This window comes from Xyrauchen texanus, chromosome 22, assembly GCF_025860055.1.
Source record: "Xyrauchen texanus isolate HMW12.3.18 chromosome 22, RBS_HiC_50CHRs, whole genome shotgun sequence".
Classification (NCBI taxonomy): Eukaryota; Metazoa; Chordata; class Actinopteri; order Cypriniformes; family Catostomidae; genus Xyrauchen; species Xyrauchen texanus.
This window is the reverse complement of record NC_068297.1, coordinates 29,035,428-29,048,338: the sequence shown is the minus strand read 5'-3', so window position 1 is coordinate 29,048,338 and position 12,911 is coordinate 29,035,428. Positions and strand designations below refer to the sequence as shown.

The following is a 12,911-nucleotide window of genomic DNA, read 5'->3' as shown; positions in this document are numbered from 1 at the left end:
GTTAGTTTGGTTTGTGTGTTAAATTATGAGGTCTATGCCAGACGTAGACTACGATATGTGTTCAAATAAAACTGTTTATATAGATCAGTAGACCGTGATCATACCTCGATGCCCAAGTTAAAGTGATGCCATTACTATTAATGTGTCATAATAAGCATGGCATTTGAATCAAATGGTCCAATGGCCCATACGTCACAATGATTGGAATTTGATGACAAGTTGATTGACTTGATGTAACCTAACCTAGCCTATAAAGGTGAGGTTTATATATATACAGTGGGTACGGAAAGTATTCAGACCCCCTTAAATTTTTCACTCTTTGTTATATTGCAGCCATTTGCTAAAATCATTTAAGTTCATTTTTTTTTCCTCATTATTGTACACACAGCACCCCATATTGACAGAAAAACACAGAATTGTTGACATTTTTGCACATTTATTAAAAAAGAAAAACTGAAATATGACATGGTCCAAAGTATTCAGACCCTTTGTTCAGTATTTAGTAGAAACACCCATTTGATCTAATACAGCCATGAGTCTCTTTGGGAAAGATGCAACAAGATTTTCACATCTGGATTTGGGTATCCTCTGCCATTCCTCCTTGCAGATCCTCTCCAGTTCTGTCAGGTTGGATGGTAAACGTTGGTGGACAGCCATTTTCAGGTCTCTCCAGAGATGCTCAATTGGGTTTAAGTCAGGGCTCTGGCTGGGCCATTCAAGAACAGTCACGGAGTTGTTGTGAAGCCACTCCTTCGTTATTTTAGCGGTGTGCTTAGGGTCATTGTCTTGTTGGAAGGTGAACCTTCGGCCCAGTCTGAGGTCCAGAGCACTCTGGAGAAGGTTTTCGTCCAGGATATCCCTGTACTTGGCCGCATTCATCTTTCCCTGGATTGCAACCAGTCGTCCTGTCCCTGCAGCTGAAAAACACCCCCACAGCATGATGCTGCCACCACCATGCTTCACTGTTGAGACTGTATTGGACAGGTGATGAGCAGTGCCTGGTTTTCTCCACACATACCGCTTAGAATTAAGGCCAAAAAGTTCTATCTTGGTCTCATCAGACCAGAGAATCTTATTTATCACCATCTTGGAGTCCTTCAGGTGTTTTTTAGCAAACTCCATGCAGGCTTTCATGTGTCTTGCACTGAGGAGAGGCTTCCGTCGGGCCACTCTGCCATAAAGCCCCGACTGGTGGATGGCTGCAGTGATGGTTGACTTACTAAAACTTTCTCCCATCTCCCGACTGCATCTCTGGAGCTCAGCCACAGTGATCTTTGGGTTCTTCTTTACCTCTCTCACCAAGGCTCTTCTCCCCTAATAGCTCAGTTTGGCCGGACGGCCAGCTCTAGGAAGGGTTCTGGTCGTCCCAAACGTCTTCCATTTAAGGATTATGGAGGCCACTGTGCTCTTATGAAACTTAAGGGCAGCAGAAATTTTTTTGTAACCTTGGCCAGATCTGTGCCTTGCCACAATTCTGTCTCTGAGCTCTTCAGGCAGTTCCTTTGACCTCATGATTCTCATTTTCTCTGACATGCACTGTGAGCTGTAAGGTCTTATATAGACAGGTGTGTGGCTTTCCTAATCAAGTCCAATCAGTATAATCAAACACAGCTGGACTCAATTGAAGGTGTAGAACCATCTCAAGGATGATCAGAAGAAATGGACAGCACCTGAGTTAAATATATGAGTGTCACAGCAAAGGGTCTGAATACTTAGGACCATGTGATATTTCAGTTTTTCTTTTTTAATAAATGTGCAAAAATGTCAACAATTCTATGTTTTTCTGTCAATATGGGGTGCTGTGTGTACAATAATGAGGAAAAAAAAATGAACTTAAATGATTTTAGCAAATGGCTGCAATATAACAAAGAGTGAAAAATGTAAGGGGGTCTGAATACTTTCCATACCCACTGTATATATTTAACAGAGTTCTGTTAAATAAAATTTTATTGGGATTAGAAACTACTGCATAAAGTGATGAAACGTTGAAAATCATTTCTGAAACAAATCCCATTCGTGGCTCCGAAGTTCTTGCCAAATAAATTAGTTCCTGGTTTCCTAGCTTCTTTTCTGTAATTTGCAATAATATCTTAAAATTATTTATCTACTAACTCTTCAACTCATGCTTACTAATATGTCATTTCAACAAATCTTTTTAAAACAAAAACGTTTGAATCATCAAAATTCACAACAATGTTAAAATACATTCACAGAAAATGAAATCTTTTCGTTTTGAAGGCAGAAAGACATATGCACATGAACAAAGATTTTGACAGACAGACAGACAGATAGATAGATAGATAGATAGATAGATTTGTAGATAGATAGATAGATAGATTTGTGAAAAAAATCACATTCATACAAAGGTGCTATGGTAGTTTGAAAAGTTACGGGTCAAAAGCCAGCTCGTTGTTCTGGTGGCCTTGGTTACGTATCATTACTTATTTTTGGTGGGCATATGCAAAATCCTTAGAAAAATAGGTGGGCATACGACATATGCTTGTGTGACGCTCCTGTTCTACCCGCTCTGTACAGGACTCGAACCAGCATGGGAGGCAGGTGCACTAACAAGGAGGCTAAAGGCTACAGCCTCTAGCATATGTTGCTAGTGCTCCTCTTGTGTCAGGAGAGCGAGGTTTATACACACTGCACAGCAATCTATCTATCAGCTGGCTCCCTTTACACTCATCCCCCTAAACCTCACTCCCATCCGGGTCACGGCACCATTGTGACGCTCCTGTTCTACCCGATCCATATGGGACTCGGTGTCTCATATGTGTGAGGCGGGTGTGCTAACAAGGAGGCTAAAAGCTATAGCCTCTAGCGTCAGTCGCTAGTGAACCTCTTGAGGTTAGGAGAGTGAGGTTTATACACATTACACAGCTATTGTATTTATCTATCAGCTGGCCACAGTTGCACTTCACTACACTAATTCACTTAACAGCATTTGACTATGTCCCCCTCACCCGACACCTGGTGGTTCCATTGCAATGAGGTCGCTGGTTAGGTCATTCACGTTATTTGTTCCTCAGTGGTTGAATGTGCTTCCAACCCCCACCTGAGACCTTCCCATTATTCAAAAAACAGTTGAAGACACATCTTACATACTATATACTACAGTATATGTGAGGAATATTGATTGACAGGCTGTTGAATTATTTAAAAATAATCCGCACCCGAGGTGATAATGCAGCCACAGCGCACTCTTGTGAGTGGAACTACTTTCACCCGCCACAGATTCAGCGCATTGTTTTGATACAGCCGGAGCCTTCATTGCTAGTTTAAAAACGTCACTTTAGAACTAGCAATGGAGGATTGCGCTGCTTTACTGGAGCAACAAGGTGTGCAAGCGCTTGTGTTTGCATGATCGAAAGTGAGACACTCAGAAACTGAGAGAGATTGCGTGTTGGGTTGCTTTTATTTGTTTCAGCTCTTGTCAGAAGTAACATTGCGTCAAACTCGCCAAGATCTAAGTTTAAGCACTTCTCAGAAGCAGTGAGTGTCACCATTTTTGTATAAAGTTTTCCATTGTAAACCTTAACAACTGTTTTCAACCCTACTGAGATGCAGGTGTGCGGTGACACGACGGCTGTTTTACGAGTATGTGTGTGTGTAACGCCTTTATGTGTCCACCTGTGTGTGACTGAGTGAAAGAGAGGTGGAAGGGGAGTGCGAGGGTGCTTCCCACAGATATTTCAGATAAAATAGAAACTGCTGTATTGATCAAGTTGCAGGGGTGTTGTCACGAATGTAGGTGAAGGCAGACGAGGAGCGAGGATCTAGGTGCAGCGGTTTTTATTGAAACAAAACAAATGGTAACAGACACTACAGGAACAAAGGAAATACCCGCAATGGGGAAAAATAAAGCAAAACAACAAAAACAACACGAAAGTCATTAGATGGGTTCAACGGGTAGGAGAAACAATGACGGAGAGCACGGAAACAAGCATCCACAAACATTAAAGACCGACAGGAGAATGGAGATACAAATGGGGTTAAATACAGCGACACAGGAAGATAACAAACGATATTCAGGTGCAGACAATAACGCTGTGGCAGTGGTGATGAGGGCCGGGAAACATGGGAAATGTAGTTTTATTACACAGACAGTGAAACACGGGGCGAACAACAAGGAAAACGTGACATGGAACGTGAAAAGTGGCATGTGAAACAGAAAACACGGGGAAGACAACACAGGAACGTGACAGGTGTGTTTACTTCTGTGTGTGTGTATGCGTGAGACGATAGCAAAAGATATAGAGAGGGAGCGCGAGGGCACTTTTCAACCATAATTGAAATAAATGTAGGATATTAAAGACATTGTCATTCTTATCCGATGTGCTTAACCAATGCCTTTGTATAAATTGATTATTTTGCTGTGGTATCCTGAACGGCTCTTTGAAATAAATGAAATTATTTGTTGAAGTGATATGGAACCGTTGTGTGGTCAAACCTGGAACTACTTTATAGCCGTGCCACGGAAATAATGGAAAATTATTGCACACCTTAGAACGTCCGTCAACCAAATCATATTCAAGCCTTTAACAGACATTTGTATATACAGTATACATACATACACACACACGCACACACACACACACACACACACATATATATACTGTATATACTTTCTGTGTCTGTTTCTTTCTTCTGTCTTTCCTCTGCTTTAACTCTTGTACAACTTCAGCTACGATTAGACCTTAGTAGTGCGATACTGCAGATGTTGTTGTCTTTTGTTTGACAAATTGCTTATGCTCCTAATTTTATTTTTATTTTATAAGTTGCTTTGTATAAAAGCATTTGCTAAATGACTAAATGGAAATGTAAATATTAAGAATTTCATGGACACTTCACTCAGTGAAGTGAATTGGACTATTCAATTATTTTAGGTTAATGGAACATGCAAACAGAGTAGAAAAAGATGATTTTTTTATTAATCCATTTCTAATGGAAAATGTAAAACATCTCTTTGAACTTCAATGTACATACAGTAGCAAACAACAAATACAGCAAATAAAGCACACCATGTTATAGAAAAATCATAATTTATATCTATATATATATATATATATATATATATATATATATATATATATATATATATATATATTTATATATATATGTATATATATTCTGCTATTTACATTGTACATTTCAGTTAAAAATTTCACAAATTTTTATACAAACCAAATAGACTGCAATTTCTCTCAAATTCTCCCTCTGCACAGTGAATACTTGCCAAACTGTAAATAATTTAATGTTGTCTTTAAACATAATAAAAGCTGTCAGTTTGGCAGCCGCTAGCATGATGTAATGGTGCTCTGATTGTGTTGGAATCACTGCTCTCTCCAAACTGTCCAAAAAACAGCATGGCAAACACTTAGCAGCGCAAGAACTACTGATAAAGAAAATGTCACAAATCTTTATCGCCTTTGGAAAAAAGTGTATTTACCAGTGTTGTTCTTTCCAATACTTTGCCCCTGGCTCAAGAGCACACTGTACTACTTTCATCTCTCTGTTTTGTGTACCAACACCCCTTACCTCACTTCCTATCTAAGCAGGAAGACACAATGGGGAAGTGGAAAATCAAATCAAAGAGAAGACAGTGACATCATAGAGGAAGAGACAGAGCCTTGCAGAGATGCACATGAAAGGTCCATTTTCTTGGTATCACGTCTACAAGGTTCCTGCCTGGAGAATCTTGAGATTGTCTTTATTCTCCAAGTGATTGGACTGAGAAGAAAGAAGAGCACCGTCAGGACTCCTCTTTCACCACCTCTGTGCTTTTCTCCTTCAAATGCGTTCTCAGTGTGGCCACAGCATCTTTCACCGAGTGGTAAAAGATATTCTTCACCTGAACAATTGAGAGGGAACAAAGAGTTAGACCAATGTTGTGGAATCAGACTTTACTTGCATCTATTTGCATGATATTGTATGGCTAATGTATGGCCACTGAAAAACTCATATCGGTCGACCGCTAGCCGCCTCATGTATAGGTCCATTTAAGTGTTCAAGAATCAGAGCTTGAAGGAATGTGCAAGGTAAAGAGAAACAATGCAGCAATATACTGTAGAAAAGCACCTGGAGTTTGTCCTCATAGTTTACTTGGTCTTTGAAAGGGCGGAGCTCCTGGGTTAGGTAATAGGAGTTGTGTGCATGTTCAGGGGACACAAAGTCCACATTCACTTGGATGCAACTGTGCAGATTCATCACCTGAAAACACAGCATGAAATACTGAGCAGGATCTGACTTAAAGAGACAGTTTAAAGAAACTGGAAATCCTTCTCAAGAGCTCAAGCAGATTGTTTCGGGAGAATGGAGCTGGTAAGTGTACCTGGTGCAGAGCTCCAGCAGGGATGATAACAGCATCTCCATGGAACTGGAGGAGTGTGTGGCTCTCTACACCATGTTCCTCCTGCAGAATCTGTCTCAGCCTGGGGCTCAGATACCAGCTGCCCTCACGTAAGGGGTCTGCATCACTGTCCCACTCTGAGTCTGGATCTGCCTCAGCCTGCTCAGCAGCGACCTACACACACACACACACACACACACACACACACACTCATGTTGTGTTTCCATGTTTTATGGGGACTTTCCATAGACATAATGGTTTTTATACTGTACAAACTTTATATTCTATCCCCTAAACCTAACCCTACCCCTAAACCTAACCCTCACAGAAAACATTCTGCATTTTTACATTTTCAAAAAACATAATTTAGTATGATTTATAAGCTGTTTTCCTCATGGGGACCGACAAAATGTCCCCACAAGGTCAAAAATTTCGGGTTTACTATCCTTATGTGGACATTTGGTACCCACAAAGTGATAAATACACGCTCACACACTCACACACACACACACACACACACACACACACACACACACACACACACACACACACACACACACGTGTTGGTCTACCTTATGAGGACTTTCCATAGACATAATTATTTTTATACAGTACAAACTATAGATTCTATCCCTATCCCTAATCCTACCCCTAAACCTAATCCTCAAAAAAACAATTCTGCATTTTTAAATAAAAAAAACATTGTTTAGTATGTTTTTAAGCGATTTGAATTATGGGACACGAAATGTCCTCATAAACCACATTTATAGCATAATACCCTTGTAATTACCAGTTTGTAACCTAAGAAAATGTCCTCATAACCCACTAAAACCTGACCCCACATACACACACACACACACACACACATCATTATGTCTGTATTGATTGGGTGTTTATATTTAACCAGAAATATGACTCTCAGAACTAATTTCACTTGGTCTGGAGGAAATATAGAGTCATTCTGTGTGTCATATTTCAGCTCTGTAGGTCCATACAATGCAAGTAAATGGTGGCCAGAACTTTTAAGCTAAAAAAACCCACATAAAAGTAATCCATATGACTCCAGTGTTTTAATCCATATGTTCAGAATTGATTTGATAGGTGTGGGTGAGAAACAGATCAATATTTAAGTTCTGTTTTTACTATAAATTCTCCTCACTAAATGCGAATCACCAAAAAACAAAACAAAAGGAGAACTGTAATGAGAGATTAGTGCTTAGGTGGGCTGTTTGAAAGTGTATTTTACTAATTATTGTATTATAATTATTGAATCACACTGAGACATTAAGATAATTAGAAGCTGCTCTTTTTTAAACATCAAGAAAAGAGTGAAAAAATGCAGCAAAACCTGTCAAAAGCACCAAAGGAAATAAACAGCGTCCGACCAAACAAAAACATAGACATAATCTATATTAGACTATGAAAAAAACTGATTGAGTTCAGATGTAGTTGGAAAATTTTAAAATAAAGATTCTTGCCACAGACGTTTATTTTTTACATGCAATAATCATTCATGTTAATTATCGAAGGTACAGATACGTTCTTGGTTTAAATAATACATTTAAATTCCATTTGGCTCAAAAATCTGAGGGGGCAATGGTCACGATACTATAACTTATGACAACAGGAGGAAAAGTCCTTTGCCCACAAACTGCGGCAAGTGTATCTTTGTGCAAATATATGCAAATATAATATGAATTATGCAAAAGTAAAAATAAAGTGTACTGGGAATGTTATTTAAAGTGTTCACATACAAGTGAAAATGTTGCCCTGAAACTAATCAAGTGTCGGCCAGAGGCTGACAGAAACTATAAGCAACTGGGACATGACTGTCTTTTGCACCGTTTATGACAATGCAAACAGCATGACTCTAGCAAAGGTTCTGTGCATGCCTTTGTTTCTTTGTTTCTCATATGCAATATCCCAGCTGGGTGGATATTCTCTCCAGTCACAAACACACTCACCAGCAAAGACCACAGATGCTGCATGCTGTGCGGTAAGACATTTACACAAGTTAAAGACTGACCTGCCAACTGGTTCACTACTTTTGTGGACAACTATTCAAGTATTCGAAGTAAAAATTAGTAGTCGTGCAAGCTCAAATGTTCCCCAAAACAAAACCAACAGCAAAGGGCCCAAGACTGAGTCATGTGACACGCCATACTTGACCTGCGTTTGTTTGGAAAACTCATCATTTATGCATAAGCACATAATCAATGCATTTTCAAGTAGTGTGGTACCTTTTGTAGAAACTCCTGGATTTTTGGCAGATCTTTACTCATGTAGATGTGCCACAGAGCACCTGGAGTCTCATTAGGGTCTCTCAGTCTTTTCTTTACACTCTCATCTAGAGCTTCTCTGTCCAAGAGCTTCAATATACCTAACAAACAAAGGGTTTAACAACCAGATAAATGCAGTCAAGCACATCTTTTATGGCTCATATGATTTCTTTAAAGGTGGGGTTTTAAAGAATACCAAAAAGTTTTTATTTCAGCAATTTGTAAGACTTTTCAACATTCGAGCAACATTAAAACAGACATCATGGTAGAGATTATTTCACTGGAAGTCAAGGAATGGTTATATATTGATGTGTCACTACTATGCTATACAAAGGCAAAAAATTCAGTAATTACACCAACACTAAAACTGAGATAAATGCCATCAACATTTTTGGTTTTTGTGTGGATTCTGTAATTATTGCAATGTTCACGCTCCATTTTCTCTGAATCTGAACATAGTTGAACCAAACCTATCTGTCACAGAACAGATCATTTTCTAAAATTCCTAATTTTGGTCATAACTTAATTTTGGCTAAATGAGCATTTATTGCATTTTGCAGTTTTTTACTGTTCAGTTCAAAACAAAAATCAGTCATCTTATTTTTTAAACTCCACAATTAAGATGTTTTTGCATTGAATCTTGCAAAAACATCAAATTTTGTTTCAATCCAAGAAGTCCAAGACAACAAACCAAAAAATGACTAAGTGCACCTTTAAATCATATATTATGCAAACTAGGGCAAAATCAAAACTTTGAGCAAAACTTCAGTGTGATATTGCCTCACAAACTCATCTTCATTCAAATGTACCTGTTTTGGAAGGGGCCCCATTTCCTTTGGCCATCCCAACATACACCAGAATACTCATAGTGTCAGAAATTTCAACATGCAGATTACTGGTCCCGAAGTCTTGCTCTGGGCATGCTGTCACACCTGCACAAACAAAGGATCATAAGATTCACTGCATAGCAAAGACAAGAACAACACTACAAGTGACTACAGTGAAGATATAATACCGTGGGCGCAGCAGAGGCGAGGACCAAGGTCCGGTCGGATGAAAAAGGAGGGCAGGTGTGAAGCCAGGTTCAGATGAGCCTCTGGGTCTGTGTACTCCGGTACTGGCAAAGTCTTCATCACATCATGATATCTGAAATGGGTTAAGACAATACAAAATAAAATTCCTTCATACCAGTGTTAATCATAGGTAGACCATCATCACACATGTCATTAGAGTATGTCACTGATGTAGCTGTTTTGTGAAATTAAGAGTTATGAGGAATTATGTTAATAAATCATAGAATTAATAACTAATATTAACCTATTATTAGGATTGTATTATTTTTATGTTCTAAATTAATCCCTTTATCATTGGATTGGAAAATGTTGGATTTTTTGGCGAACTTCATTGTTTACACTTAAAGGGATATTTCACCCAAAAATAAAAATTCTCTCATCATTTACTCACCCTCATGCATCCCAGATGTGTATGACTTTCTTTCTTCTGCTGAACACAAGTGAAAATGTTTAGAAGAATTATCACAGCTCTGTAGTCCCTCACAATGCAAGTAAATGGTGGCTAGAACTCTGAAGGTCCAAATATCACATAAAGGGCGCATTCAATTATTCTATATGACTAGTGGTTTAACCAATATCTTCTGAAGTGATCCAACTGGTTTGGGGTGAGAACAGACCAAAATATAACTACCTTTTCACTGTACATCTTGCCATTGCAGTCTCTAGGCACAATCATGTGCTCAATTAAGCTCAATTAGACTTCCTAGTGCTTAACACATGGAGACTGCAGTCAAGATTTATAATGAAGAAGGCATTACATTTTGGTCTGTTTCTTACCCAAAACAAGTTGCATCGCTTCAGAAGATATTGATTAAACACTGGAGTTGTATGTATTACTTTTATGATGCATTTATGTGAAATCTGTTGCAAACAATTATTAATTGCCAGCAAAAGCTTTCATCAGTCATCTAACAAAGGACAATGCCTCTATGTGAACTTCTGCAGCTAATCCAGGACATTAGTCATTAATCTTACAGTTCATATAAAAATTTTGTTTAAACATTGGCCCCTAACACTTACTTAGATTACTAACTATTGTGTTCTTCAGAAGAAAGAAAGTCACACACATCTTGGATGGCATGAGGGTGAGTAGATGATGAGAGAATTTAAATTTTTGGGTGAACTATCCCTTTAATTTTTTTGTTTTTATTTTATTTTCTTTTTCTTTTTAATTTATTTTTTCAGGTGCATCCTTAATTTCACAGGTGCAACTGTCATATGTGAGACAGAAAGACATTATTACTATATGAGATAAACAAACTAAATAATCAGAACTGAGTAAAGAAAACAGAAATAGTTCCTGAGGTTCAAGCTTGATAGAGGTGTATTAAAAAAGCGGTGAGAGATTATTCAAATTCAGGATGTATTAGAAGTACAAAGTTGTATTCTATGCAAATCCTGGTGAGGTGTGAAGGACAATGCTTTGAATGTTTCTAAGGCTGGCGGTACCTGGCAGGCATTAGGGCCAGAAACTCCTCCCCTGATGGCCAGTCTTTCAGCCTGTACACCACTGACTCCCCTTTTGCAGATTTTGGCCTCTCTTTGGGACACATACACATGCACATAAATGTCACTGGCCCTGTTTACAAAAGCCATTAATATCTTTATCCAGAAATTTCATAACAAGTGTATAGCTCTAAGGTCAAAACTCCCCTCCCCAAACAAAACCGATTTGTCGTCCAATCACTCAAACCACATTCTGACATGGTAGAAAACACGTGACCACATTCTGCTCAAAATGCAAGTACTTTGTAAGTATTTAAAATTCAAAGTACTTAAGTACATTGTATTTAAATTACATTTCAAGTTTATCTGGCTGAGTGCAGAAATGTTTCTCAAATAAATTTTTATTTTATTTTATATTTAAATTTTTTGTGTTTTATCATCATGCTTATCACACTGACAAAGTGAGTGATGAATGCAGTCATGAAATCAGAGTCCCTCCCTTTGAAAACCTAACACAAGTGGTTGAAGGAGATGCTTTTCAGATGGATATTAAGAGGTATAAACAACAATGTGTCTAGCCCGAACACTTGGGATCACCCGAGACATTAGTACCTGATGCACAAATGGTCATCATTATGTCTACTTAGGCTACAGGGTAAGAGTAAAGGTCAAACTGCTTCTTAGACATGAGCACAGCCATGCTTAACTGGATCACTCACTTGAAACGTCCTCAAAACCATCCCAGAAATCCTTGACCTTGGAGTTTGTAATGCTCCCGTCACGGCAGTTGTAGAGGTCACTGTGAAGATTGGAGAACTCACGGCTGAAGTGCTCAGGCTTCCAAAGGCTAGCATTCAAAATCTTGTGCAATCCAGACACAAGTACTGGCTAAAGAGAGATCACACCAACTTCAGCTTTAGAACTATGTTTAAACATTTTCCACATAATTTATAGAATTGACAGACATCTTAAAAACTGCTCTAACTAGCTGGTTTCTACAACTGTAAAATGCCTTATAATAACAAAACAATAATGAAACATTAAACACCAAACAATATTGTCTATGGGAACTCCAGGCATTAATTAAGGCAAAAATAATAATAATAATAATAATTACTAGAAGCTGTCTGCACAGTATACAATTTTGAACTGTAACCGAATAAAAAAATATTCACACAGCAATGGTTACACTCAGTGTCCACTTTACTTTAAATAAATTTCAAATAATGAAATCCCAAGGGGTTTTCATCCTATGTTAAATTCAGGAAGTATCAAGGAAGTTTCATGGTTATTTCACTTGTAAATGACTTCTCTCTCACTTACTCTCTGTAGAGATATAGTTATTACTACTCTTGCATGAGCAATACAAACCTGCTCTTGTGTCCAGTTAGCTTTGAACAGTCTTTGGTTGCCTAGGTGACGGTGATCTTTGAGCCAAAGCAGCCGATGGTTTCCAAGCCAATCGTGAGGAACAATGGTGTGGGGATCAGCCTGTGGGCTTTCATCAAACTCCACCCCCTCTGGTAGATGCCCCGCCTCCTCCTCTGGCAGCAAATCCAGATTCAGCTCCATCCTGGCTGTCTTTGTAGCAGGAATCTTTTTTTCTACTACAGAAGCGATGATGTCATGCAGGATGTTGGGTATGCGAGTGTTTTGGGCTACCTAAAGAATTAAACATTGATACAGCAAATAAGAAATTGATAGTTTAGTTATTAACTAGTTTCAGGCTGCGATAGCATTCCAAAGGACCATCTGGTCCAA

The 12,911-nt window shown here is 38.6% G+C and overlaps 1 protein-coding gene across 1 annotated transcript in view; it reads right to left on the bottom strand.

Annotated features, from left to right (window-relative positions):
* Positions 1-5,137: 5,137 nt before the first annotated feature.
* Positions 5,138-12,911, bottom strand: part of jmjd1ca (jumonji domain containing 1Ca) — an 82,837-nt gene continuing 75,063 nt past the window's right edge. Inside the window, exons 19-27 of the mRNA XM_052153543.1 lie at positions 12,522-12,812; positions 11,870-12,038; positions 11,154-11,244; positions 9,647-9,777; positions 9,441-9,563; positions 8,593-8,732; positions 6,335-6,526; positions 6,082-6,213; positions 5,138-5,854 (exon numbers count right to left, since the gene is read on the bottom strand). Coding sequence (XP_052009503.1) covers positions 5,756-5,854; positions 6,082-6,213; positions 6,335-6,526; positions 8,593-8,732; positions 9,441-9,563; positions 9,647-9,777; positions 11,154-11,244; positions 11,870-12,038; positions 12,522-12,812 — 1,368 coding nt within the window. The 3' untranslated portion in view covers positions 5,138-5,755. The remainder of the gene's footprint in view (positions 5,855-6,081; positions 6,214-6,334; positions 6,527-8,592; positions 8,733-9,440; positions 9,564-9,646; positions 9,778-11,153; positions 11,245-11,869; positions 12,039-12,521; positions 12,813-12,911) is intronic.